This window comes from Exophiala oligosperma (genome assembly GCF_000835515.1).
Source record: "Exophiala oligosperma strain CBS 72588 unplaced genomic scaffold supercont1.5, whole genome shotgun sequence".
NCBI lineage: Eukaryota > Fungi > Ascomycota > Eurotiomycetes > Chaetothyriales > Herpotrichiellaceae > Exophiala > Exophiala oligosperma.
The window spans coordinates 896003-921289 of NW_015622822.1; the positions used below are offsets into that span (position 1 = coordinate 896003).

Below are 25287 nucleotides of genomic sequence, written 5' to 3' on the forward strand. Positions count from 1 at the left end.
CCCCCTTGTGCTCAAAGACAAGCAAGAATTTGTCCTTCGCACATCCCGAATCCCACGCCGCCGATACCGTCTTTGCGAGGCAGATACGTAGTGAAAATGACACTGTCCCCGTCGTCCAGGAAAGTCCGACACATTTCTTGGTTCTGGGCGTTGGATACCTTCAGCTGATTGGCACCATCACATGTCACCTCCAAAAGGCAGCCGTATTCCTGAGGCGTGGCTCCAGACAGAGTGCCCGTCGCAATGAGGTCTCCTGTCCGCATGGGACAGCCCCCTGCGGTGTGGTGTGCCAGCATTTGAGGGAATGAAAATACCACATTTTTGGTGTTGCATCTCGAGACGTCGAACGTGCCAGATTTCGCTAGCAACCACTTAATAAATATCATAGCGCATATATCTCCTCATTTGAGGACTATTACTCACACTGGATTTGGACTTGAATCAGAATATCATAGACAGAATCCTCTCTGCCGCCATTGAGATAAGGAAGCCAAGGGCCCTGGCGACACATCACGTTAGGACTTGTCTTGCCACCAAGTCTTGTTCTTTAAAACAAAAAGCAACCTACCGAGCGTAGAGGTGCTGTTCGATACGGTTCCAAAGCGTCTGGAGAAACAATCCAAGGAGATATAGTCGTGCAAAAGTTCTTTCCATTGAAAGGCCCAAGAGGTGCGGTCTCCCTTCGCTGAATATCCCTTGCCGACCAGTCGTTCAAGAGGACGAATCCGAAAATCAAGTCTTCTCCGTCATTGACCTCGATGGACTCGCCCATTTTCTGCTGTCCATGGGTCACAAAGGCAGCAAACTCGACTTCATAGTCAAGCTTCTGGCTAGGTCCGAATGTTGCCTTGCCATCTTGTCCAACAAACTGCCCTCTCGGTCGTCGTACCGGTGTTCCAGAGACTACTACTGATGAAGCCCGTCCATGGTAGCCCAGAGGCTGCTCAAAAAATGCGGCCGGCAGGGTCTGGCCTGGTCGGAAAATGTCAGTACACTGAATAGTAGGTAACAAGGTCAGTTCGTGTTCCCTAACGATTCTGGGTTTGGGAATTTTTGACCAACGTTCTGAGCATGATACGGCACGACAAAGAAATCCGTATAGTCACCGACAGCCATGGGCAGGTGCATCTTGACATCCCTCATAGAGATCAGAGCGGCGGATCTTAGTCTGTCGTCGTCACGCAACAGGGCGGCATGAGGCGTTTTGTCACTGAGTAGATTTTGTAAAAATGTTCGAACGCTGCGATGGATGTCTCTCCCTAAAGCTGCGTATTGGTTCAAGGTCGACTTCTGAAGAGTCGCCGTGTCAAAGTCAAGGCCAACAAAGACGTCGTTGTGCGCAAGGGCTTTCATATCAAGGACATGATTGCCCACCGCGACACCTATCCGCTGATCCAGACTCTGAGTGCTGAAGACGCCAAAAGGAAGGTTCTGCAGCGAGAAATCCGAATGCTGCTCAATTGGCACCCAGGAAGCCATGATGTTACTGTTGTTGAAGCAAGGACTACCAGTTGGATGTTGCAGGTTCTTTCTCTGCTCTGCCGATGTGCTCGTCCAGCCCTGGGCTGTGAGGGAAATGTAATCACGGGCAATACATCGACTTGTTTTTTACAAGATTGGTTCGCTACGTAGCTAATTGCCGTAGCCGCAGGGAGACGATAGTCAATTTTCCGAATTTTCCGATCATGGTGCCAGGGGATAGTTCTCCATAAATTTCCGAGCACAGTCTCCACACGGAGCGGCGAAGATAATATGAGGAGACCTTGTTGAAGTGCGAGACAGAGGAAGACCACCTTTATTGTTGTCTGTTGTCTAGAGTACTTTCAACTGTCTTTCACCGATGACAATATGCACCCTCCTTAATCGTCCCAGAACAATGTACCATACCTCCTTCTCGAGCTTCGACCGTTGTAGAGTTCGAGTCTTTGTCGACGACCCGCCTGCACTCGTTTAATGCTGGTTGTCAAGCCATGCCTTGACCCAATCCAACTCGAATGCCGGTGGGTTTGGCAAAGCTGTCACTTCTCCAATTTTTGTGCAACGTATTTTTATTCCTTTCACGGCCGCTTGATGTCCTCGCTTTCTTTACTCTCCCAACTATGCGCCTGGCTGCTCTTCGGTGTAGCCGATCGTTCTAATTGATTTCCAAACATTTTGATCAAAATGCTTGTCGTCAAAGTTGGAATCGCTCCGAGTCCATAAACCAAATCAGGAAAAGATGTACCCATCTCCTTGCTACAAATATGCAAGTGGCATGATCTTGCTCCGCTGACTGGTCTGTTTTACCTGGGCAGCAGATGTAGAATTGTCAGAAGAGTGCTCCTTATTTTGTTCATGTCATCTCAGCAATGTTCTTGGCCTGGTTGTCATTGATTGACTCTGGTGAGAGCTGTAGGCAGGCTAGAGAGTCTTAGGTGAATCCGGCGATTTCGTGGAGCGCACGACAACTCCCCGCAGATATTTTGCGACGGAGGAGCAGCACAGCTGGGCAAAAGGAATTTGCTCCAAGCTTGGGACATATGCTTCGATCTCTGGAATGGTTTTTGAGGTTTGATGTAACGCATTTCTGTTGCGAAGGAAAGAGTAGAGAATGACGCGGTGCCTCCCGATCCGTTGTTTCCATACGGCTAGGTTGTCAGAAGGTATCAAGCCTTTTTGTCGCCATCAGGTGAGAAGTCTTTATGATATATCGATGGATGGCTAGGTAGAAGGTTGGTGGTGGCGTAGATCCAATCGATAAAGTTGTCTCAGTTTTCTTGCATGTGTGCCGTTGCGCGTAGGTGAATTCCACTTCATCTTGAAGTTGATTTCCTCGAAATGCCATAGCGCCACAGTATAAGCTGATGTTGGGGTAATGCCAGGTAGTTGCCAATTACAATGACTCTTCTTATGATTGCCGTCGCGTATGTCAGATATCATCGTGGGCATCGAGGGCATTGACAACGACCTTTTTCCGCTGAGGATCCCATCGATGCGGAAGCCGGTCTGACTCCGTATAGCAATTACATCCACGAAGCAATATAGAACGACAAGATGATCGGTGAGGGTTTCATAGCTCCTTCTTTAGACCTTCCTGTAACGCGTTGAAGCCATCAATCATGGCCTCAAGCTTGTCATCCATCTTCTTGAGCTCATCCTTTTTCCTTGTATTTTCTTTGACCAATGCATCTTTGATCTTTACGAGTTCCAATCGCTCTTGCTCCATCTTTTCGCGTTCCTGCTTCTCATGCTCGATTCGAAGGGGCATCAGCTCCTGTTCCGGGAGTCCTGCTTGTTCAGGAAACTGCGCCAGATATTCATCAAGTGAAAGGAGTGGCAGATGTGTATACGCATGACTGGTAGATACTATTAGTGGAGAGATGGATAGAACAGGGTCTTAACATACTCATATCCTTCGCAGGCACCGATCTCACCCATCAGATGTCGCTGCTCGTAGTACAAGTTCTGAAGCTGAAGCAGAAGTCGATCTACTTCCTGTCTCGCTTCTGCAGTGTCTTGTTTCGTCGCTCTCGCCCCAAAGGCAGCCTGGCGATGTTGACCACGAAGTTTGGCCACATGGGCATACAGGATCTTCTGTTGCTCCGCAAGATCCAGCTTCTGTTCCGAAGTTGGAATGTCAGCGGTAGAGTTTGCTTCGAGCCATGATAGCGCAGTAAGGACCTGAGCGAGAGTCGTACGCGATGTCTCCAGCAGCGGCTGCAGCGTAGGGTCTGTAACTAATTCCTCAATAGTCATGGCTGTAGAGACTGCCTAGAGGATGAAGAACTTGATAGAGGCGCATCTCTGGTCATAGCAGGAGAGGAGAGTTGAGAAGGACAGCGAGGAGAACAAGTTGCGGAATGCGTGGACGTGAAAACACCCACCAATCGGAGACCAAGATTCTCCGCACCATAAATATTTCCCATCAAGTGGTCGTCGCTCCCACGCAGATACTTCAACTTTCGCCATGGCGCCAGACAGAGGCATGGAAACTATTGTGGGCGCTGATAGCGGAGAAACTCATGCGAATAATGCTTTGCTGAGTGCCGAGACGATTTCCACAGAATCGAGGTCCAACACAAGCCTCGGTGCCTGCAAGGAAGACTCAACGATCCCTCCACATCTTTCCCACGATCCTGCTACGAGCGCAAAGCGGACAGATCCATTCCAGTTCGGCCAGCGCTACTTATCAGAGTCCGCAGACGTCTTCGAATACAATGCCTGGGATCATGTAGTCCCCGATGAGGAATATTATGAATATTGCGAATCTCAATATGCGGCCCAACGAGCCGCTCCAGTCTCTGACTTTGATCGTGCTCGATTGAATGAGAACCCAGAAAAATGGTGGAATGATTTCTACAAACAAAAGACAAACACATTCTTCAAAGACAGGAAGTGGCTGGCTCAGGAATTTCCGGTTCTCAGCGACATTACCAGAAAAGAAGCTGGAAAGAAAATCGTCCTCGAGGTTGGTGCTGGTGCAGGTAACACCGCATTTCCTATATTGAGAATGAATGAGAACCCCGACCTGAAGATCTTTGCCGTCGATTTCAGCAAGAAAGCAGTGGAGACAATGAGAGATGCAGATGACTACAAGAATTGTGACGGCGTTATGGCAGCTGATGTTTGGGATGCGGCGGGCGAACATCTTCCCCCCGGCATTGACGAAGGCAGCGTTGATATTGTCATCATGATCTTTATATTCTCTGCCCTGAACCCTAAGCAATGGCAGCAGGCTGTGAGGAATATCGAGCGAATATTAAAACCGGGTGGTGAAGTTCTCTTTCGGGACTATGGTAGGGGTGATCTTGCTCAAGTCAGGTTCAAGGCTGGACGATGGATGGGAGAGAATTTCTATGTCCGTGGAGATGGCACTCGAGTATATTTCTTCGAGAAGGAAGAAATCGAGAAGATCTGGGGCGACGCATTCGATGTCTTGAATCTCGACATCGACAGGAGACTCATCGTCAACCGGCAGCGAAGGATTAAGATGTTCCGCTGCTGGCTTCAAGGTCGTTTTCGGAGAAAGGAATACCCAACGTGACTCGGCAGCTAGGATGATCAATGACAAGATGTCCAGTGTATCAAGCACCCTCCTGATCTTGGGTGATGTATAACCAAATCGCACTTGATTGGATCTGGCCAGACGAAGTTGTAATAGACCAAAAGTGTCCTATCTTGGGATCGACGAAACCCCGACAGCGAAGTGCAATGCATCTGAAGGACACGAGTCGTTGGCTTGAAAGTCTACTGGAACAAGTTGCTTGAACGGATGTCGTTCGGACGATTTGTAGGTCTTTTGATCTATGGCCCAGTGAGATGTTGATGGGATTGGCAAACATGGGAACTGATCCATAGTTTCGATTGCTTCAGATGGCGAATGATAGAGACAGGTACGAGTACGTGCCCATAGAACAGTTACACTCTGACACTTGAACGAGAGATCCCGAAGATTGACGGCTCTGGGACTCCACGGACTTGGCTGTCGTGTCATATCAAAATGTCATACAAAGGGCCTTTTCAGCCACCCGCCACCAACGCAAAGGGAAATTGGCTGAAATGACGTTGTTATTTTCTCCCCCACCCAATGCCGGGCTGCGCCTTTAGCGCTGCTTCGTTGTTCTTCCTTCACTGCACATCTCGCCTTCAACTCCATCATATCCTGTCAACTGCGCCACTTCCTTCTCTTGACGTCCGATGAACCTATGTAGAGCCTCACCTATCACTCAGTCGTTCTCTTGGTCCAGTCCTTACAGTCTTCACAGTCCTGTTGTTTCCGGCTCAGTCTTGCGCAGATTGCAATATTCTCTCGTCATATCCAATTTCCCTTGGGTAAAAGCTCACATAGCCACCGTACCAACCTCAAGCGACCTCCTGCCGGTCTCTGTGGACGCCAAAGCGATCTTCTGCCCGACTTCCCTCGCCTTTCTGTCTGTTGGCATCTTTCGTCCATTCTGCCGCATGACCGTTTTCAAGGCAGTATGACCTGCACAGCGTCAGCGGTCACGATTGAATCCTCCTCCACAAGTCGTGCCTCCAGCTCCTCAAGAGACGATGAACGGACTCCCTTGGTCCTTAGAGGTCGGCGACATTCCTACAACACTTCGAGACGACGCAATTCGAGTATTTGTAATGCCGATGCCATATTTGTAAGAGTCGATTTGTTCCTCACGGAGCTCAGACACCGAGTCGACAGGTTGGAAAAATATCGGCAGGAGAGTATCCTGAGTCTGGATACACAACTTGAGCGAGCCTACCAGATCTTGAGAGATGTGCGGGATTCCTGTTCACCGTACCACTCTGGAGAGCTATTATGGGGTGCAGCGCGGCAGCGGGCAAATATACTAGTGGAAACTCTAGAGAGTCGATATAACGACCTGATGCCTTCTCGTGAGACCTTCGAGCAAAAAGCACAAGCAAGTCTACGATTAATGGAATGCTATCTCTCCGAATTGGAGACCAGAGCACACTCGAGAAGGAAACAATTGATAGATTCTGGCTGGAAAAAAGTCGATGACTCTATAACTGCGACACGCGAGATCCTCGAGGACGGCTTCGACAAGGCTATTCGGGCGACCGACCTGCTTGCCGAGTCAATTTCTCATGCTCTAAGCCGTGCTGGGGAGTCCAGGCTGATTCATTACGACGACCTTCCTGCGCCGTGGCGAAATAACCCTCATATTCTTCGTGGTTATCGCTTCAACCGGACCAAGATTGAATGTGTTGCCTCAGCATTCCGACCTTCGAACGAGACCGTCAACATCTGGTCTCATGGCATAGGCTTGATCATCGTGCTTGCGGTGGCTTTCTACTACTATCCCGCCTCGTCGACGTTCCCCTTGTCCAGCAATTGGGACGTTTTGATTGCAGCTTGCTTCTTTGTCGCGGCTTGCAAATGCCTCATTTGCTCAATTATGTGGCACACCATGAACAGCATTGCGGATAAGTGCCTGCTAGATCGGTTTGCCTGTGTCGACTATACCGGTATCTCATTCTTAGTGGCAGCCAGTATTCTCAGTACAGAATGGACGGCGTTTTATTGCGAACCGCTTTCCCGTTCGGTTTACATGACGATGACGACTCTGCTTGGAATTGCCGGAGTTATTCTACCCTGGCGAGAAAGCTTCAACCGTGCCGATATGGCATGGGCTCGAGTATCTTTCTTCGTCACAATGGCCATTACAGGGTTTGCACCGGTCATACAACTGAACTATACGAGGGGAGTTGCTTGGACATTCTATTTCTATGCTCCGGTGACGAAGAGTGTAATGGTCTACTTGACCGGAGCCATCATATATGCCAGCAAGGTTCCTGAGAAATGGTGGCCTGGTCTATTTGACTATGCTGGTGGCAGCCATAACATCTGGCACCTTGCCGTTCTTGCAGGAATTCTGTTCCATTATACGGCTATGCAGGAATTTTTTCATGGCGCATTCCAACGGGCAAGTGATGGCTGTTGTCTTGGATGATGTTTATTAGCAATGATCTTGGTGACGCGTTGAGCCAGCAAAACGTGGTCTACGAGGAGTGAGAGGTTCGATGTGTAGACACAGCCTAGTCCTAATCGTGTATCTCGTATATAAGTAACATGTTTTCTTATGACCGATACATGATCAGTCCGATAATAACCTCGTCGCGGTTTGCAAGATCAATCTAACAGAGTTTCAGTCTGCTGGGATGTGATTGGCCTGGAATACGACATACTTCCATTTGCGGAATCGAGGCGTCTTCAAAAAACCCCATTATTGGCATCCTCACGACCTTGACACCCAAGAGCCGACTCTCGGTACTTCAATGGATGTTGGAGCCTAATCTCGAAACGGGTACATATCGTATTCAACCACACCGTCTGTCACCACTTCTTCATCGCTGGCCACATATCGACTGGTGGTGAGCCTGGGTGACCGAAACGGACTGCGCCAGAAATGGTAGGAGCAACGATGACTGACAAAACGCGGCACGGAGCCAGTGAAGCGCAAAGGCTCATGCAAGGAGTCTTTCAAGTATCCAATCACGCACGGATTAGAGGTCTGCAAGCTCCAAAACCTCGAAGGACAACCGTCCATGCACGAAAGTCTCATACAAAGTCTAGAGCAGGCTGCAAAACATGCAAGCAACGGCGAATCAAGGTGAGTGATCTCTCATCCACACTCGATCTGACGGTGCTTTGATAACATCTCAGTGCGACGAGAATAGGGTAGGCGGCTGCCTGAAATGCCAGAGCCACGGCCTCGAGTGTGACTATCTTGACGCGAAACTTCCCATCACTGAGAGAAGAGTTCTGCCCAAGAGCGGGTATGAGGATCTGACTGCTGCCGCTACAGAAGCCTCCGATTTGGCGGCTCTGACCAGGATGACATGCATGTCATCACTGAGGCGTCTGAATATCACCCCAGTTCTACCGATCCCATCTACGGTACGCCAACTGGATCAGATGACCCCGATATTGCAAACGCTACATCATTTCGACACTGTGACGTATTGCTCACTGGGATCGCATCTGGCACACCAAGTTATCAAAATCTGTATGCATAATCTTGTGGTGCAAAATCCTTCGTTGCTTCATGCGATCAATGGAGTATCCGCGGCACACCTTTGCCATCTCCTCCCAGCGAATCAACATCCCAAACAGTATCGACAGAATCGACTAACAGCTGCCTATCACTGGAAGGAGGCATTGCGGCTCTTCCGCATTGACCTGGAATCTGACGCCGTGGATCATTCTATCGACGCCCTCATATCTACTATGATGCTCATATGTGTTCATCAGTATATGTTGAATGATCCAGGACCGCACACATACAAAAGTTTTGTCAATGCACCTCTTGAGCGAAGGCGTGAGTGCCTTCAATGGCTTGGAATGGCCAAAGGCTTTCAAGCGGTGCACCAACGCCTGGGAGATCTCATGTGGCAATCAATATGGACACCAGTGATGAAAGATGCAGACTACGTCGTACTCCCATTGTGGGATCACCTTTGTCAGGACGAGACATGCACGTTGTTTCTAGAGCTTTGTGGGATCACGGAGCGATCATCACCAGAAGCCAACCCTTTCTACACTCCCCTCGAACATCTGTTCTTCTACCGTCACTTGGAACCTTGCGCGAACAACTTTGCCAAGTTGATTACGTTTGTAGGGAAAGCGGACGATAGATTTCAGACGCTCGTTCTACAGCTTGAGAAACGAGCATTGCTCATCCTGGCTTATTGGCTTGCCATGATGACGAGAATTCAGCAGTGGTGGATTAGTCGGAGGAGCAGCAGTGAATGTAGGTCAATCGTGGGCTACCTGATGCATGACGAAGATATAAGAGTCAGGAAACTACTGGAATATCCAGCCACTGTAGTGAGGATGAATTTGTAGTGAGAGTTGTCACTACCGTTGCTCGGTAGCCGCCCCAGCGTCACGAGTCTGCCTCAGGAATGCATTCAAAGAATTCTCTCGACCAAGTAGCGCAAATATCGCCAGGGCCGCTAATAGAAAGCAAGAGTACACAAATCGTCGTCCGAGATAGATTCGTACTTTGTCTGGAGTCCATCTGGAGTCCACTCCCTCACAAGGCTGCCGCCAATCCCCATTTCACGTGACCGTTTGCCTGCGCCCTTCACGAATCAATGCCCGACTTGTGTCTCTCGTTGATTGCATGTCGACATCCCTGCACAAACGCCTCTTTGAAAACGATCTCACCGCTACCTTCTCGATCACTCACTACTCGAGTCGGCGTGATGTCTTGACTCAGTTAGATCTCGGAATCCTGTGGCCGGAAAATGAGCCATCGTCCATTGAGTCTTTCCACGTCCTAGCGGACAAGATAGATGGCATCTCTCAGAATGGACTCCGAAGAGGTGCCTCCTCGGTCACGCCCTTCGTCCTTCGAGCTCCTGATTACTTGTAATCCACCGATTCTCCAGTCTCTCCTTGCTCAAGTACCTACGGATACGATCTTTCGTCTCTACCAGACGTCGTATTGCCTTCGAGACTTCCTCACGAAATCTCCTACGTCGTGGCGCTACATATCATGGCGTTTGTACCAGCCTACGATCTCAAATGCTATCGCCCCTGCGAACGGTGCTATTGGACCACGCCAATCGAGTAACTACGCCCTCGACCAAATTCTCCTGAACATTATCAATCCATTCAGTACGAGACTAGTTAGCCTCGAATTGGACAATACCGCGGTTAGCGGAGCCACACTCACGTCGACCGTTTTGATTCTGAGAAGGGATACCCTGAGACATGTGTCCGTCCGTGGATGCAAGAATGTGTCGTTGAAATATCATATCAATCCCTGGCTGCAGATGCACGCCCTGGCGCGAGAGTCTCAGTCTGCCCGAGGTCCAACCGGGTTTGAAACCCTTGCTCTAGAGAGTTTGTACACCTATCGTTGCCGCCATCATAGACGCAGACCATACCTGCCAAGCAGTCTATCACGGAAGGAAAGCGACAGTGAACCTACCCATGAATTGGTTAATACCTGCCACAAGCTGGGAATTTGGACCGATACTGCATGGTGCACAACACCAGGAGCTCGCTGTTTCCGCCGCAGAGGCTATGTAAAGATGCGAATGCCCCAAGGCACGAGAGAAGTTTGGGTGGTCTATGATCGTTTGTGGAGGAGTCGAAATTGGTTGGGTCCGATTGATTCATCAAGATCTACTGGCTCAGCTCAGCCAAAGAAACGGCGGATGGATGGCCGAAGTTGGGAGTTCGATGAGGAAGGTGTCAATGGCGAGGCCATTGGAGTCAACAGAGAAGGGAAAGCGACTCCAGCACATCTACGCCAAACCCACAAAGCCTTTGTTGAAGACATTGTATGTCATAACTGCTCTGTTGAAATTCTAGAAAGATGCGAGCAATGCTCCGTCATGATGCACTGCACAGGATGCAGGAAAACACTCTGTGCAAGCTGTGCATTCGACCGACCGTATCTACGGAATAAAAACGCACCAGAGGAGGAACGGAACAAGTACTGGTGGGCACCAGGCTATGCTGTGTCCCCTTGCACGATGCAGGACCAGGACCAACCTGCCAATGCAGCCATTGGGGCTCAAAATGCTGATCCAAATATGCTGCCAAACATAAAATTCAGATGGTGCTGCACCGAGCCCGTCTTCTCTGGTGGAGGAGGTATCACCTTCGGTAATACCAACAGTCGAGAAACGGACAAAATTCGAGCAGCGCCTCTACCCATAGGTAAGGGTTGGGAAGACCCAGAATTTGGTCCCGAGCGGCCGGATGTTGAAGACGAATTAGTGCAACAAGGTCCCGGTGGTCGATGGCCATCGATCGACAGCTTCTTCAAGACAGCCGAAGCTCTAGGCTCCAATGAACCCCCCTCGTTTTCGATACCTAGGGTTCTATGCGATGAGTGTTACAGTGCAGAGCACTGGAGACTGAAATGCAAGGCCTGTGCAACGGCATTATGTCTGAAGCACGACATCGGCGATCGAATGAAGACAAGGATTTGTGGTTACAGAGATGTCGTTGTTGAGCGGCAGGATTTCAAGTCTCGACAAAAGGCATTGAAACTGTTGGCCACTCTAGTACGACATCGAAAGGAAAGACTAGCAGCAGAGAAGCCAGCAACAGAACAGGACCAGGCGAGCTCAAGTCTGAAGGGTCCGTCATCCAGTCGATTGACACCTACTCCGCAGCGACCGTCAACGTCCGAGAGCTTGACTTATGGGACCGAAAGAGAGGAGGCTGTCGACACACCAGTTGTCGGACTTGAACAAACTTTGCGCGCTCACAGAGCCCCATTAGCTGAGCTTGACCCAACACATCGACCATTGTCGCCAGCGTCGACCAGCACCGGACCATTGTCGCGATCCACATCGCCAACACCTTCATTCCACTCAACCCCTGCAACACCCGAGCCGTCTGCCAATCCACTTCATTCGGGGGAAGATGAAGCGTCGGCATTACCGCTGTGGCAAGGTTGCCAGGCCTTTTTCTGTCCGGCAACACGCGCGCCTGGTGATCACAGACGTCGTTGTCCAGCCATCATGAAACAGTGCTTCGAGTGCAGAGTCAATATTTGCGGCGACTGTGTTAGCACTTTGGAGCCTCCATGTCCTTGCAAAGGCTGCAGAGCTCACCAGACCGAAGAACAAGTCTCATCACCCGATCCTGCACCCTTGTTCTTTTGCCCAAACTGCCGCTGGGGAAGAATGGAATCCGGAAAGTGTAAGAGGAGATCCGAAGCCTTCCTGATTGCACAGTCTTCGTCGAGGAAAATGAAAAAGAGGAGAGATAGAATACGCAAACCTGTTGAGGAACGGCGACTCGGTGGCCCCACCTCACTCGCATCCACCGAGGAAGCAATCGATGGTCTCGTCGATTTCTTTACCAGCTTACATACCACCCCCAACCGTACAAACTCTCCTCAACCTCCTCCTGGAGAGAGTCGGCCGTCGGCGAGCAATCAGCAGAACCCTCCACCTGCTGCAAACCGGCCGGCTTCAATGCAAGCTCTGCTGACTTCTCTACCCATGCCCACTGGCATACCCATGGGTACCCTTCATGCTCAACACCATCACCATCATCATCACCATCATCGGCACATCTTACCACCCCACTTGAATGAATTTCAAGAGTTGGAAGATATGGGCCTCCTGGCCCGAGATTTGATACGCAGGATACAGCGACTGCGAGATCAGTACAGGCCAGGTTCGCTAGCAGCAATCGCGTTGCCAGACGTTCGAGTACATCACAATGGTAACAACGCGGCTGGACCGGCGGTTGCCCAAGCACCACCTCGTCCCCTGGCCAATCCTCAACCGCGCCCGCAGCAGCAGAATGGAATTGCAGTTGCGGGCCCAGCGGATCCAGTACAGATGGGAAACAATCAAGAAATTGACGATCGAGAATCTGGGACCGATGAAGAAGAAGAGGATTGAAATGAGACTTATAGAGACTCTGGCAAAGTAAGCCAGTCCAAGTCATGTCATGACCCGACACGAATTTAGTTTATAGTAGTACTAGTAGCTAGGAGCTTTGCAGTTTTCGTTTTTCCAACTCTCTGAATAGAGCGCTTCGAGAGAATACTGACCAAATGGTCGTATGTCAGTGAATCTGGGTACATATCGTTTGATACCTGATTAATCACCACAAGTTCTCCGAAGCATTTGTACAAGTGTAAACAACTTTTGGACACGTCGACGCATCGTTCAGGGGTACTATATCAGGTAAGTAAGCCCACATGGATTCAGCTGAAATGATGGACATGGATGGGCATTTCTGACGACCTCCTGGAGGTCTTGGAACTGCTTCGTCTACTAGTGCAGTGTCAGACAAGGTTTCTTTTAACAGGGTTCGACATTATCAGTCGGCTACTTTCCAACCTCAGCGTGGGATGAGGCTGTAGCTACAGACTCGTGTCCTGAATACTGATTCTTACGTATTATACACCTAAGGGAAAGGTCAGTACTTTTAAGAGTAGTGGGGGGACTTCATGTGTACGGCAGGTATTCGAATCACGGTTTGGACTTTCCCAACTCGGTAAATTTAGTATCGCGTTAATACCATCAAATAAACTCAGTCATGAGGGATTGGGTCAAAAATCCAAATTGGCAGCTCCATTAACTGCCAAGTATCGTTGCGTATCAATGAAATCGTTTACGATCCTAATATTAGAATTTCCGGATTTTGATGGGATGATTGATCGTTTTTCAACAGGAAGAAGAATATCAAATGATCTTTTTCAAAAGCGTTCTTCGAGGAGGTATCGCTAGGCTCTATCATTTTCACAAAACTTAATTTATTAAACGCCTGTCTAAATACTCAGCGTAGTCATTAATTAATCGTAGCACCCTTGGCAAAACCCCCTGCATTCCCTCTCTACACTATTTACATGTTTCTTCTGGGCTCCCAGAGATAACCCTCAGCGCATTTATTAACTAATCACTTTCTCTCTATAATATGAAAGTAGATTGACATGCAATGAGAAGAGTTTTTGTTAATTAACAAGAGCGCTGTCATCTTTAACAATAAGTGCGTAATACAGTTCTGTGGTAAGGGCAACCAAGCGGCGAATGTCTAACGAAAGGTTACGAATGGAAGCGGACGTCAATAGAAATCATAGAAGCGTTGCGAGCGTCTCAATGTAAGCCGTGATAGAGGTATTGTAGAGAGAAAAGCAGGGCTGATGATGACTAGAGGTGTGGCTCGAGCCACTCGCCTCTGCCTTTCCTGAAGTTTTGTTAGCGCTACTGCGCAAGAGTGCAAGGAGTACCTCTGAGTTTGAGGTTGTTACTGTCCAGTTACAGACACGGCCTGAGTGCACCTGGTGCTTTCTCATCTACTCCTGTTATCAGGTTGAAGTGTTACTAGGCGCGCAGTGCGAGTGACAAAGTGTGTAATGAAGTCCCAATTACACTGAACAGACGTGAGTGTCTGAGTCACGGACAAGCCCTGAGTGCACCAGGTTTAATATCGTCGACGGTTTTACATCCTCGTAGGCTGTTGGAAACATTACTAAGATGAGAGCTCTATGAGAATGTCATATCATTCCGAGATGAAAGAACCAGTTCAATAATTCTGCCTCCGATGAAAGTTTGGACATTCAGAAGCTTACACATGTCCGAGTGGACGCCGGAGTACAAGCGAACGACACAATGGGAAATTTTTTTAAATGGAGCTGATCTGCCACGAGCGAGACTACGAGTCGTAGTAGTATTCCCTTGTGAAAGGGTTCATTTTCCAAAGATATTATTAAGCATTTGAAGAGATATTGCAATCCCTTCGCCTTTAACCTCTTTAGACAGTCCCTTGACGATAGTTTATCTCTAGAAAGAAATACTTACTAAGTAGTTGATTGGACTATTCGTATTTACGAATGTTAGAAGGTCGTCTTAGCAGATAGACAGCTGCGAACTAACCGGGTAATGTTCGAGTCGATTATCGACTACCTCCTTCTGGGTGTTATACAGCGTTTCTGTTCTTTCAAAGGCCCATTGGACCAAGTTTATAGAGGCCTGGTTTTTCAGGCAGATGCTCCCTCTCCCATAGGCTTCGTAGTTGGCCTTCAAGCCTTGTTCGTTGCCACCGTCGACAAAAGCGATTAATAGTTCCTTAACTTTGTTGCATGTTTTGCAAACAGTTTGCTACGCCGAAAAGGCATAATTTGCAGTTAAAAACAATGTGGACTTTAAGTAGGATGATTTCTCTATATCCATGACACATCATAATTTGTTGCGTTGTTTGCTCCCATGAGCCCGCCGGGCGCGTTTCATGATGCCAGCCAAACCTTCTTCGCGGCACGATAGCGATCAAAGGTCTGGAGCCAGCTGCGTGTGGGCGTGCCTTCCTCAACAAAACCAGTCGACCTTGCTCTATCGAGGGCCAGATGGTGATCGAAGTCAAAGTTCATCAGCCAGACATCGAGGCCAGTCATCAGATCGACCTGCTGGATCTTACTCCCCAATTGGTTTTCCATCTGCCTGCGCTCCTCCTTGTGCTGTTCGAGGAATTGAGCGGGGCTGACATACGCCGGATCTCCCAGAGGCAGCGGCGGAACACCGACCAAGCCAAAATATTCGCATATCGCGGGCCATTTTGCAGACATGGGGTGTCCATCTGAAGTGTCGGCAATGTTGTAGAGCTCCGAGGCCCCAGCCTTGTCGGGGTTCAGTGACAGGTAAAGTGAAAATCTCGCAAAGATGTCTTGACCGCCATCGTTCGAGAGAGTATTCCAGCCGTCAGGGTGTCCGGGGTACGGCACCTTTGTGCCCCTTCCTTTGACGAATGCAACCAGAGAAAGGTAGTTGATGAAGAACCCGGCGAGATTGTAAGGGTTACTGTGGGGTAAGAAACCAACCTGGGAAGGGAGAGTTGAGCATCCTTGGACGAAGGGAACGAGCTAAATTGTCACTCACCACGATGTCGCACCTGACTTCTGCCCAGTTCCATCTCTTCCCCTTCTGGAGGACATTCAAACGGTCCCGGAGAGCGAAATAGAACAGCTCATCCCTATAAGGCTGCGGGATCTCGTTCATAGGCTCGTTGAACGGGGCCTTGAACGGCCTTTGAGGCTGGTGGATGCCGTAGCCCTTGTGGAACTAAGCATTCTATCCGTCCGTATCTTACTCTGTAACTTGCTCACCTTGGTACCTGTCGGCAGAATCACATAGGAGAGGTTCGGTGTGACAGCCTCGGCTGCGACGAATCCGCGATCGAACATGGCCACGTTGATTTCTTGCTCGGTTGGAAAATCTGGATTGAAAATATATGCTGACCGGCTAGATGAGCTCTGCTATGACTTTTTCAAACCCCCTGGGAAGTTCTTACCGAAGTAGAAGATCTGAGTGACAGTGCCAATGTCCGGGACTCGTTCCCTTAGCTGCTGCTTGATGTCCTCTACAGTCCCCTGGGTCAAGTCGATACCCGACACTAAAGCGAGCTCTGGGTTGGTACCTCCAGGCTTCGGCCATTGGGAATCCTGTAAACTCAATGGACGATGTGTCAGAGCAGTCACTTTGGAAAATACACCTTTCTGGGGGTAGCTCTTCAAGATCTGGTCAACAACAGCCCAACCAAGGATGCCCGAGGCGCCGAAGACCAGTGCGTGCGCCATGACAATAGTGTATGTTCTATATTCAGATAGCCCAAGGGAAAAAAAAAGACTCCAACAACTCGAACTGAGGAGGACGAAGAAGGAGAGGAAGAGGAAGATGAGAAGATTGTCCTAAAATAAGCGGTGTGTGACCATTGCTAGCCAGCACGACTACAACAACCGTGTTTTGGCCGTCAAGGACTCAAGGCCCTTAGTAGGGTAGGACATGAAGAAGCCGGTGCTATTTGTAAATAGGTCAAATTTCTGGAGATGATCTCCATCATGCTTGCGTACTGCCAATGTTCGGTGTTTCAAGGAAAACCCAAACTCACAACACCCTGTACCTAATGACAACTAACGCCGGCTGATTAAGGTACTTCTATGGGCTTCGTGAGTATATTGTAGAGTATACCAAGTATAATCGGGCCGGCTATCCTAGCTGTATATGGACAAACCTGGCCCCATGTGCCTACAATTAATTGCATGGAGCCCGTCGATCTTTCCTCTGTACGCTAAGCATAATACAATACGGTACCTTTAAGAGGGGCACGGTGTCCGCTTCGAAGGATCAGTGAAGGGTACGCAAGCAGAGAGAGGAGGCGGAGCCACACCTTGAGTTTACGGGAAGCCCTACGTCCCACAGCAGATAGACAGACCTCAAAGGAAATAGAAGTCCACAAGCATACTTCGAAGTCGGGCCTTGATACGTGTATACACTATAGAGTACACCTTTGAGGCTGCCGTGATCCTGAGAGAGCTTTTCGTCCTCGCGATACTAACGTTGGAAAACTGATCCTTGCTGACCTAAACCCCTGGTTGTCGGAGCATCCTTGCAAAAGCCTGAGCAGCAGTACTTGGCCCGGCTGGTATCGTTTCAGGGCTTTTTGTCGCGGGAGTGGTCTAGCTCCCGGTGTGTGTGGAACCTCAGGAACTTACTTGCCGACATGGGTCTATCGTTCTCTAACTGTCAATGGAATAGACAACCGTTACTTACCACCAACTCGGTAGCCTCCTATACAAGGTACGTTCTTCCTCTCTTCTTTGAAATCTCGAGAAAGTATATTCCTCGTCGACTCAACGTCTAACGGCGAACCCATCGAGACCATGGCGGTTCCTACCCTGTTGATCGAAGCAAGATGCGAGTACTGTATCAGCATCTTCATCCTTTTGCTGAGGTGGTTTGTGAGATTCAAGCTTCGACAGTGGTATTGGGATGACTTCTTCGCGGTTGGGGCGGCAATCGCCTTGAGCTCGCTGCTCGTTGCGCTGGAGCTGCTGAGTACGCTGGTGTCGTCTCCTCCCAAAGGTACAATGACTCGCTGACCTTGGCTTAGGTCAGAAGGGGGCTCCGGCAGGGCTGACTCCAGAAGCCCGACAGCAACTACCTCCAGAATTAGTTGCGCAACTCGAAAGTGGTGCCAAATTGATGTATGCTGCGTTTTACCTTTACGCTGCCGCGGTATGGAGCTTGAAGGGCTGTATGGTTGTGTTCTTTTTGCGTTTAACGTTTGTATCACCGGAGGTATGGAAGATGGCTGCTGACGTGTGACTTAGAAATGGCTTGCGGCTGAATAGATTCATTTGGGCCGTCGCTGCCTTGTCTGTTGCGTTCTTTTTTGCCGCCATAATCACCTTGCTGGCCCATTGTATACCTATCAGCCACAACTGGCAAGTTATTCCTGACCCGGGTGGTGCGCAAACCTCTTCTCCTGGCCCTGCATGGCATGGTGGCTCATATATCTACAGCGGAATGCTCCAACGGATACAACATCAATATTGTCGTCGCCTCTGGCAACTTTACGTGAGTCGAACTAGATTTATTCTACCCATTATCGCTGACTCCTTCTAGGACTGACTTTCTTTTGCTTTTGACGCCGATCATGATGCTTCGGAGAGTCGAGCTCCCCCTCTGGAGGTAAAACATCTTGAAACATGAACATTTGAAGACCGCAATTCTGACTAGACGCAGAAAGATCAGAATTGGCTTCCTACTCAGCTTGGGTGTAGTTGTGATGGCATTTACTCTCCTACGGTGCATTCTCACCATCTATTCCCCTAGAACCATCAACCAAAGCTCCATTTGGGCTATGCGTGAGCTGGTGAGTGATCTGGTTTGGCGAGGATTGGCTCGTCCATGGCAAAAGCTAACTATTTCTAACAGCTGGTCGCCGTCTTCGCGGTCAACGCCCCTATTCTGAATTCCCTCTTCAGACGTCAGACCTGGACCGGTAGTTTTCCATCGATTGGCAGGGACACAAAAGGCTCGCAGATGCATGGAAGCGGTGTGGATGAGCAAATAGACCATGGTCCTTCTACAGATATCTACAAGATGACCGATATTGAGGTCAAGGATTCCGGGAGCGATAAAGACCTCATTGAAGATGCGTATCGACATGGTCGAGCGCAGGTCTGGACAGGATCCAACAAGAACATGAGATGCTAAGGTGTCTCGACTATCGGGGATGTGTTTCTCTTCACAGGTACAACAGAAAGGATCATACAGGGCGACTGCTGGTGGTATACGGCTGGGAGAGGGTGTTAATCTAAATACCACCAAGAAACAAATTGAACTCCCTACTTGTGTGGCACCACAAGCAGGGCAGAATGCAAAGGTACTGGCAATCGATGATGCCTCATACAGGTTATGAAATCGGGAACCAGGCAACTACGGAAGTATTTGACCCAATTTATTACTTCGCGATACTTGTGAGACTGCTCAGATAATGGCGAAGATCAATGGAGAGTATTAATAGTTCCGTCCAACGACCGAAGTGTACTCAAAGTCTTAGTTCCTTAAAGGGCTTCGATTTATACTCTGTGGCTTAGTATCTCTAGACCTGTTCCATCATACTCCAGCAGATCTTAATAGTCCGAAGAGCAAGGTGATACCAAGTTATTCGCATTGTCTTTTTGAGTAAGATGTCCGCCAACCAACATGACAGAGTAACTGGTAATCTATAAGCTAGTAAAACATCTACGAGGAATTGTGCCAGGTATTGTAACTCAAATGGCAATCGTTTCTCTGATAGAAACAGAAAGGCCGCTGCTGGTAATTTGTACAGGGTATACAGGGTATGACCAAAAGATTTGGCTAGTGTCCGCGACAGCAAACAATACATACACACCAGCACCAACCAATAGAGTCTTACTCCAAGTGCAACTTCTTGAGAATGTGAGCTCGGCACCACCATCCACGAATTCTGTTTCAAGAGTTAGATAAAGTAAGTAGGTACTCGGAGCGAAGAAAAAAGGAACAAAAAATAAAACATACCTTTTTCCAAACATGTAGACGGGAATACCGAGGATGACGACTCCAAACAGAACAATACCTCCGACGATATTGAACATGAAGGCTGGACCTCTTGCCGCCACGGCGTTGTTGAAAAAGTACGAAAGGCCAAAAAACAGGAAATTCTTGACGACCATGACGATGATGACCAGTTCAACGGAAACTTCTCTGTACGCGTCGACGGTGTAGGCGCCGCTGGCGATGTTGAGCGCCGACATTCCACCGGTGTAGAAGGCCAGGATGACCGAGCCGACCACGGGAGTATCGCCTGCTTCGTAGAGGTTGCCCCAGCCGAAAATTCCAATGGCCATCAAGGAACCACCGACGATCAAAGCCATGGGGAGACGGAATTCAGGCTGTGGAAGAGGGTGGATATACGTTAGAAGGTTCGAACACTGCCGAGCATGTTGCGGAGGGACTGACCTCGAAAACTCCATTATTTCTTCTCGCCATCCACAACGCCAAAGGGTCACTGGCAACGAGGAACAAAGCCGTGACCAACAAGGGACCAACGAGCGGTCCAACAAACATGTAACCTAATTGTGTCGGGTTGAGGTTGTAAGGAGGAGGTCCGTACATTTGTGCTGTGGTGAAATTGGACAGAGCAACGGACGCGATGGGCAATGAGCCGATCAGGTTGATCTGTCAATAGATTTGGAAGTTAGCCATTCACCACAGTGATGTATCATCATGTGTATGGAATTTAGCGTGACGGTCCAAGGGGAAAAAAGCTCAAGAACCTACCCAAATAATGGCAGGATTGAGACAAATGGCAAAAGGGCGCAGGAACAATTTGATCGGGTTGTCGTGTGATTGGCGACCGTGATAAAAGGCAATGTATTGCCAGTACGTCTTCTTCGGTGGAACGGCAGAAGTTGCGGTGTTGTTGCTATTCTCGACCTGGTCGTCGGACGCTACGAATTTGGTTTCTCCGGCCTCCTTTCTCGCCAGGTCATCATAGTCGACGTCCGCGGCGATGTCTGTCTCGAACAGGTGGTTTCGCTGGAAGCTCGTCTCGGTCGCGCCGAACACGACCAGTAAAACTTGCAGGCCGATGAAAGGAATGTAGATGTAAAACATGTACCTCCACCCGTACGTGGTGGTGATGGGGCCCGCGATCAACGAGCCGATGGCGTTCAGACTGGCGAAGCAAAAGTTGAAAAAGGCCACGCGCAGGCCGCGCTCGTGGACAAAGTACAAATCCCCGACGATGGCGACGAGCATGCTCTCGTACGCGCACGCCCCCAGCCCCTGGATCATTCTCCCCGCGAGGAGGGTGTTGTAGTTTTCGGCCGAGGCACCGATGACGGTGCCGATCAGGCACATGAAGGACGCAAACACAAACTGTGGTCGTTTGCCAAAGAGCCGTGCGAGGACGGACACAAAGAGCCCGGAGGAGCCGACGGCGAGTAGCATGAACCCCGTAAGTTGGGTGATCTTGGTGATGCTCACGTCGAACGTGTCGGCCAGCACTTCGGTCGCCGCGGCCAGGAGTGACGAGGGCACCGCGGCCGTGCAGACGAACCCAAATGCATGGATCAGGAACAGGCAGTCGCGTTTCCATAGTGGCCAATTCTACAGAAGGAAAAAAATTCCGCATGTCAATGGTACCATTCTCGAAGCAATTTTATCATGACGAGAGAAGTCTCACCAGGGGATCATTCGGGTCGTCGCTAGGCTGAGGATTGAGCACGATATGCCCACCATTCTTCCCTTTGGCATGCTTGAGTGTACCAGTGACCTCGAACGAGTCCGGCAAGACCCCATCGTCGAGGATGACTGTTCCTGGGACATGAGGAAGCTTCGTATCCTCGAGAACTCCGAGACCCATTTTGTTGAACCTGTTGAACAGTCGCCGATTGGTCGTTGTGATGATGATTTGCTGGCTGATGATGGTCCAATGTGCTAACAAAGCTTCGCGTCTCCTCGTTTGCTTCACCGAGAAACACACAAAAAGAAACTTCGCCGGAAATACCTCTTGATATGTACCTAGGCGACGGCTTGATCTCTAAGTGGCTGATGCCACTAATGCTAAACAGAGGCGGGGACTCCACGACCTGGGGTTCTTTTCCAATTTGCTAGATTGAATAGGGAAATACAAAGTGGGGTCACACACAATTTTGTCTACGGGTTAGGTAGATTGCACCACCTTGACCGGCACGAACGGCATCTTTTCCAAAATACAAAATGAACAAGCCTTATTGACCAGAGTTTGTCGGCTGATGTCCACGAATCATCGTCCTTGAACGTTTTCAACACCGGGATGATCTCAGATTTAATGCACCTTTCACTCCACGTGTTGGCTGCAATCCTGTGAAAATGTGGAGATCCGATATATGGGATATACCCCCAAGTATCACACGGCGTAACAAGGTACATTGTAGTACATGGGTAGGTTTGTTGGAGATGAACAAGCCTTGCGGAAAGACCCGCCATCACCCCCCTTGGCGAAAGACAAGCAAAAGGTCTTGTGTCCCAGTACCCGGAGTGTTTTTCTTATCCGATTGAGGAAGATGGGACTGTCGGGTACTCGGTAGCCAAAAAGCGCCATTTCATTCTCCAACCCCAAGTGAGTTATCTATATACGGTCAACAAACAAACTTTACAGAGCCGCGCCCCAAAGAAACCCTGTCTTCATGAACAAAGTATTCTGTCTTCTTGCTCACCGCATGCAGTCGTGTATCCTGTGTCCAGACCAGCCGAGTGAATCGATCGCTTCCATTCGAAATGGATTGGATCGAAAAACTGCTTTTCAGAAAAAGGGTTCAAGTCAAGTCTAGGAGACTGACAGTCTCGTCCTGGCCGGCAAGTCGCATACGGGAGTAGCCTCTGACTACATGAGCAAAGTACTTACTTAGCATGCACACAACTAACGTATAAACAATACCACTACAACCCGGCTAGGTATGTCGAAGGTGTTTCATCTCCTCAAGAGAAAAAGGGTCAAGGGGTGATCTCCTTCTCTTCTCGATCTCCAAATTCGAATGATATCTACCGACTAATAGAGTAGTCGTCTAACCAATTCTGATATCCAAACATCTGGATTTAACGCTCTTCGGTATATCTTTGATCCACAAGCAAGGTCCTGTTCCCTGGCCAGCTCACCCACCCCTAGAGGTCCAGCTGAACCAATTCAAATGGTTTTTCCACCATCAATGACCAAATTTTGACCGACTATAAAAGCCGCTTCATCACTGGCAAGGAAACAAATGGCATTCGCCACGTCCTTGGGGTCTGTGAGACGTCCCATCGGTACATCCCCGATGAACTTTTTGCGGTTCTCTTCCGTGTCTGGTTGTCCCGTGAATTTCTCCCACAAACCAGTTGCAGCCAACAATGGACAGACCGAATTGACGCGAAGTCCTATAGGTGCATATTCCGCCGCAAGACCTTTTGTTGCCTACGATAAGAAAAAATCAGTAAAAATGTTCTCCTGGGCACATTGAACTCTTCTTCTTCTTCTTTCGGTCAGAGTATCTCACAGTCTCACCTGGAGGAGAACATCGAGCAGGGAATTCTCGAAAGTTCAGATACTTACATTTGCAACAGTCCCCTTGCTAGCAGCGTACCATACAAGACCCGGTCTCGGTCTCATGGCACCTATTGAAGCGACATTGATGATGGCACCACCTTTTGCAGTACCGCAAGTCTTCATGAATGGGACACACTCCTTGACACTCCAAAAGATACTCTTGACGTTGACGTCCATGGTGAGATCAAATTCTTCCTCGGTGACGTCGAGGGTTGGTTTGTTGGCGTAACTCGTGCCGGCGTTATTGACCACGATGTCGAGTTTACCAGAAAACTTTTGGTCTATGGTCTGCAAAAGTTGTTGCCATCCTTCACGTTTGGCGATGTTGGCCTTCTGATACACGATCCTGTCCGGGTTCGTGGCAGCGACTTGAGCACCCAACGTCTCGTTGAGGTCGGCGATGAGGACTCGCGCTCCCTCCGAGACGAAAAGTGAGGCCGTCGCCGCTCCAAAGCCGGATGCGCCACCTGTAACGAACAACACAGGTTAGATTCGCAAAAAACGCATCATATATTGATGTCAGGAGGTATGAGATTCAATGTATCATCTTCATATCATTCGACAGCACTGGCATCATTGGGTTGAAGCATACCTGTAATGATGGCGACTTTTCCTTCCAATCGTTTCCCAGTCATGGTTTTTTTAACTCCTCTGAGAAGTTCGTTTACAAGTGTCTCGAGACAAGGGGTCCGGTCACGACGTTCGAGATTGCCTTTGTCCACCTTCCAATAAATACGTTTATGAAGAACCTGCAAGAATCTAGGACACTGGGTGTTTTCCACCTCCCCCCTAAAATGGCAAAGTATTCGTTGCAATGGTCTCGAGTTGTCTTTCCAAAAGCGGAAGGTATAAAAGTGGGGGGTTTCTTCTGTCTATATGTTGACATTTTTCCCCACGATATCACCCCCACCCCCACCCACTGTCCCCAAACCGTGGAAGAATCTTTTTACTTTTACTGTTTCTACATGGACTTTTTTTTTACAATGTATATTTTAAAAGAGTAAGCAGGATTAAAACTCTGTCCAACCTCAAGTAGGTTCAGATACACCAGACGCTCTGCAAGATATACAAGTCATGTTCGGCGTGGCATAAATCTGTCTCATGTGGCCTGTCTTTTCCGTACAAGAGCTCGAGTATCATCAAAAACGTTCATATGTATTCAATGTCCCAATATTGGTCACCAGATATTCTTGCAGCAGCAACATCTTTGCCAGATTCCTTGTCCATGTCTTGATTGTTTGATTCCTCTGCAAGGATTTCCTGCCCCTGACGAGGCACCTATTAGGGGCACGTCAATAAGTAAAACAGAACAAGACAAAACAAAACAGAAGTGACTAAACTAGACTAACCAGTATTCATACCGACCATAGCTTCTTGTAGATTCTCGAGAAATCTCCAGGTCCGGCCCACACTCTTGGTGAAAAGTAACTTGCCTAGTCCCACGCAGGAGTCATTGGCGTATTTGACAACTTCTTCCTCGGTCTCAGATTTGTAGGGAGCACATATGGGACCAAACGTCTCTTCTCGGATTACGAGCATGTCATTGTCCATGTCGACTAGAATGGTGGGAGCGAAAAAATAGACCTTGCCTTTGCCAATGTCAACCTGTTGACCGCCGACCAGTACCTTCCCGCCGTGCTGCTTACAGTCGTCGACTTGTCGTTGTAACTTGGTTAGAAACTGAGGGATGGTCACAGGTCTCATCGTGGTATTCTTGGCCGTTGCGTGGCCCAGTTCCAGTTTTCTGGTGGCAGCCGCCAGCGTCTCGGCAAATTTCTGCTACACACTGGATTGAACGTAGACACGGTTGGCCGTGACACACACCTGTCCGGCGTGTCTAACCTTCAACGCCATCAATCGGGAGATGGCTTGCTCCAGGTCTGCATCGTAAAAGACGTATAGAGACAGTTTATTCCCAACTCGAGCGTGACCTT

The 25287-nt window shown here is 49.1% G+C and overlaps 5 protein-coding genes across 5 annotated transcripts; 4 read left to right on the forward strand and 1 right to left on the reverse strand.

Annotated features, from left to right (window-relative positions):
• Positions 1–1620: 1620 nt before the first annotated feature.
• PV06_05696 (uncharacterized protein) lies at positions 1621–3786 on the reverse strand. The gene is made up of 2 exons (XM_016406723.1): positions 3386–3786; positions 1621–3335 (listed from the first exon to the last, which is right to left on the reverse strand). The coding sequence occupies exons 1-2, from the start codon at positions 3733–3735 to the stop codon at positions 3050–3052; spliced, it is 636 nt and encodes a 211-aa protein (XP_016262327.1). The 5' UTR covers positions 3736–3786; the 3' UTR covers positions 1621–3049.
• A 160-nt stretch (positions 3787–3946) lies between these two features.
• Positions 3947–5111, forward strand: PV06_05697 (uncharacterized protein; the record flags this gene model as incomplete). Its single annotated transcript, XM_016406724.1, has 1 exon — positions 3947–5111. The coding sequence occupies one exon, from the start codon at positions 3947–3949 to the stop codon at positions 5021–5023; it is 1077 nt and encodes a 358-aa protein (XP_016262328.1). The 3' UTR covers positions 5024–5111.
• A 507-nt stretch (positions 5112–5618) lies between these two features.
• Positions 5619–7597, forward strand: PV06_05698 (uncharacterized protein). Its single transcript, XM_016406725.1, has one exon. It carries the CDS (start codon positions 5961–5963, stop codon positions 7446–7448), a length of 1488 nt encoding a protein of 495 aa, XP_016262329.1. The 5' UTR covers positions 5619–5960; the 3' UTR covers positions 7449–7597.
• Positions 7598–7734: 137 nt separating this feature from the next.
• Positions 7735–9422, forward strand: PV06_05699 (uncharacterized protein). The gene is made up of 2 exons (XM_016406726.1): positions 7735–8108; positions 8162–9422. Exons 1-2 carry the CDS (start codon positions 7905–7907, stop codon positions 9341–9343), a joined length of 1386 nt encoding a protein of 461 aa, XP_016262330.1. The 5' UTR covers positions 7735–7904; the 3' UTR covers positions 9344–9422.
• A 211-nt stretch (positions 9423–9633) lies between these two features.
• PV06_05700 (uncharacterized protein) lies at positions 9634–13188 on the forward strand. Its single transcript, XM_016406727.1, has one exon. The coding sequence runs from the start codon at positions 9796–9798 to the stop codon at positions 12877–12879; it is 3084 nt and encodes a 1027-aa protein (XP_016262331.1). The 5' UTR covers positions 9634–9795; the 3' UTR covers positions 12880–13188.
• The last annotated feature ends 12099 nt before the right edge of the window (positions 13189–25287 follow it).

Excerpts from the sequence above, each read along its gene's own strand:
- PV06_05698 (XM_016406725.1), top strand. The coding sequence starts at position 5,961 with ATGACCTGCACAGCGTCAGCGGTCACGATTGAATCCTCCTCCACAAGT.
- PV06_05700 (XM_016406727.1), top strand. The coding sequence starts at position 9,796 with ATGGCATCTCTCAGAATGGACTCCGAAGAGGTGCCTCCTCGGTCACGC.
- PV06_05699 (XM_016406726.1), top strand. The coding sequence starts at position 7,905 with ATGGTAGGAGCAACGATGACTGACAAAACGCGGCACGGAGCCAGTGAA. Across the intron at positions 8,109-8,161 it reads GCAAGCAACGGCGAATCAAG|TGCGACGAGAATAGGGTAGG; the intron begins GTGAGTGATCTC and ends ATAACATCTCAG.
- PV06_05696 (XM_016406723.1), bottom strand. The coding sequence starts at position 3,735 with ATGACTATTGAGGAATTAGTTACAGACCCTACGCTGCAGCCGCTGCTG. Across the intron at positions 3,336-3,385 it reads GGTGCCTGCGAAGGATATGA|TCATGCGTATACACATCTGC; the intron begins GTATGTTAAGAC and ends AGTATCTACCAG.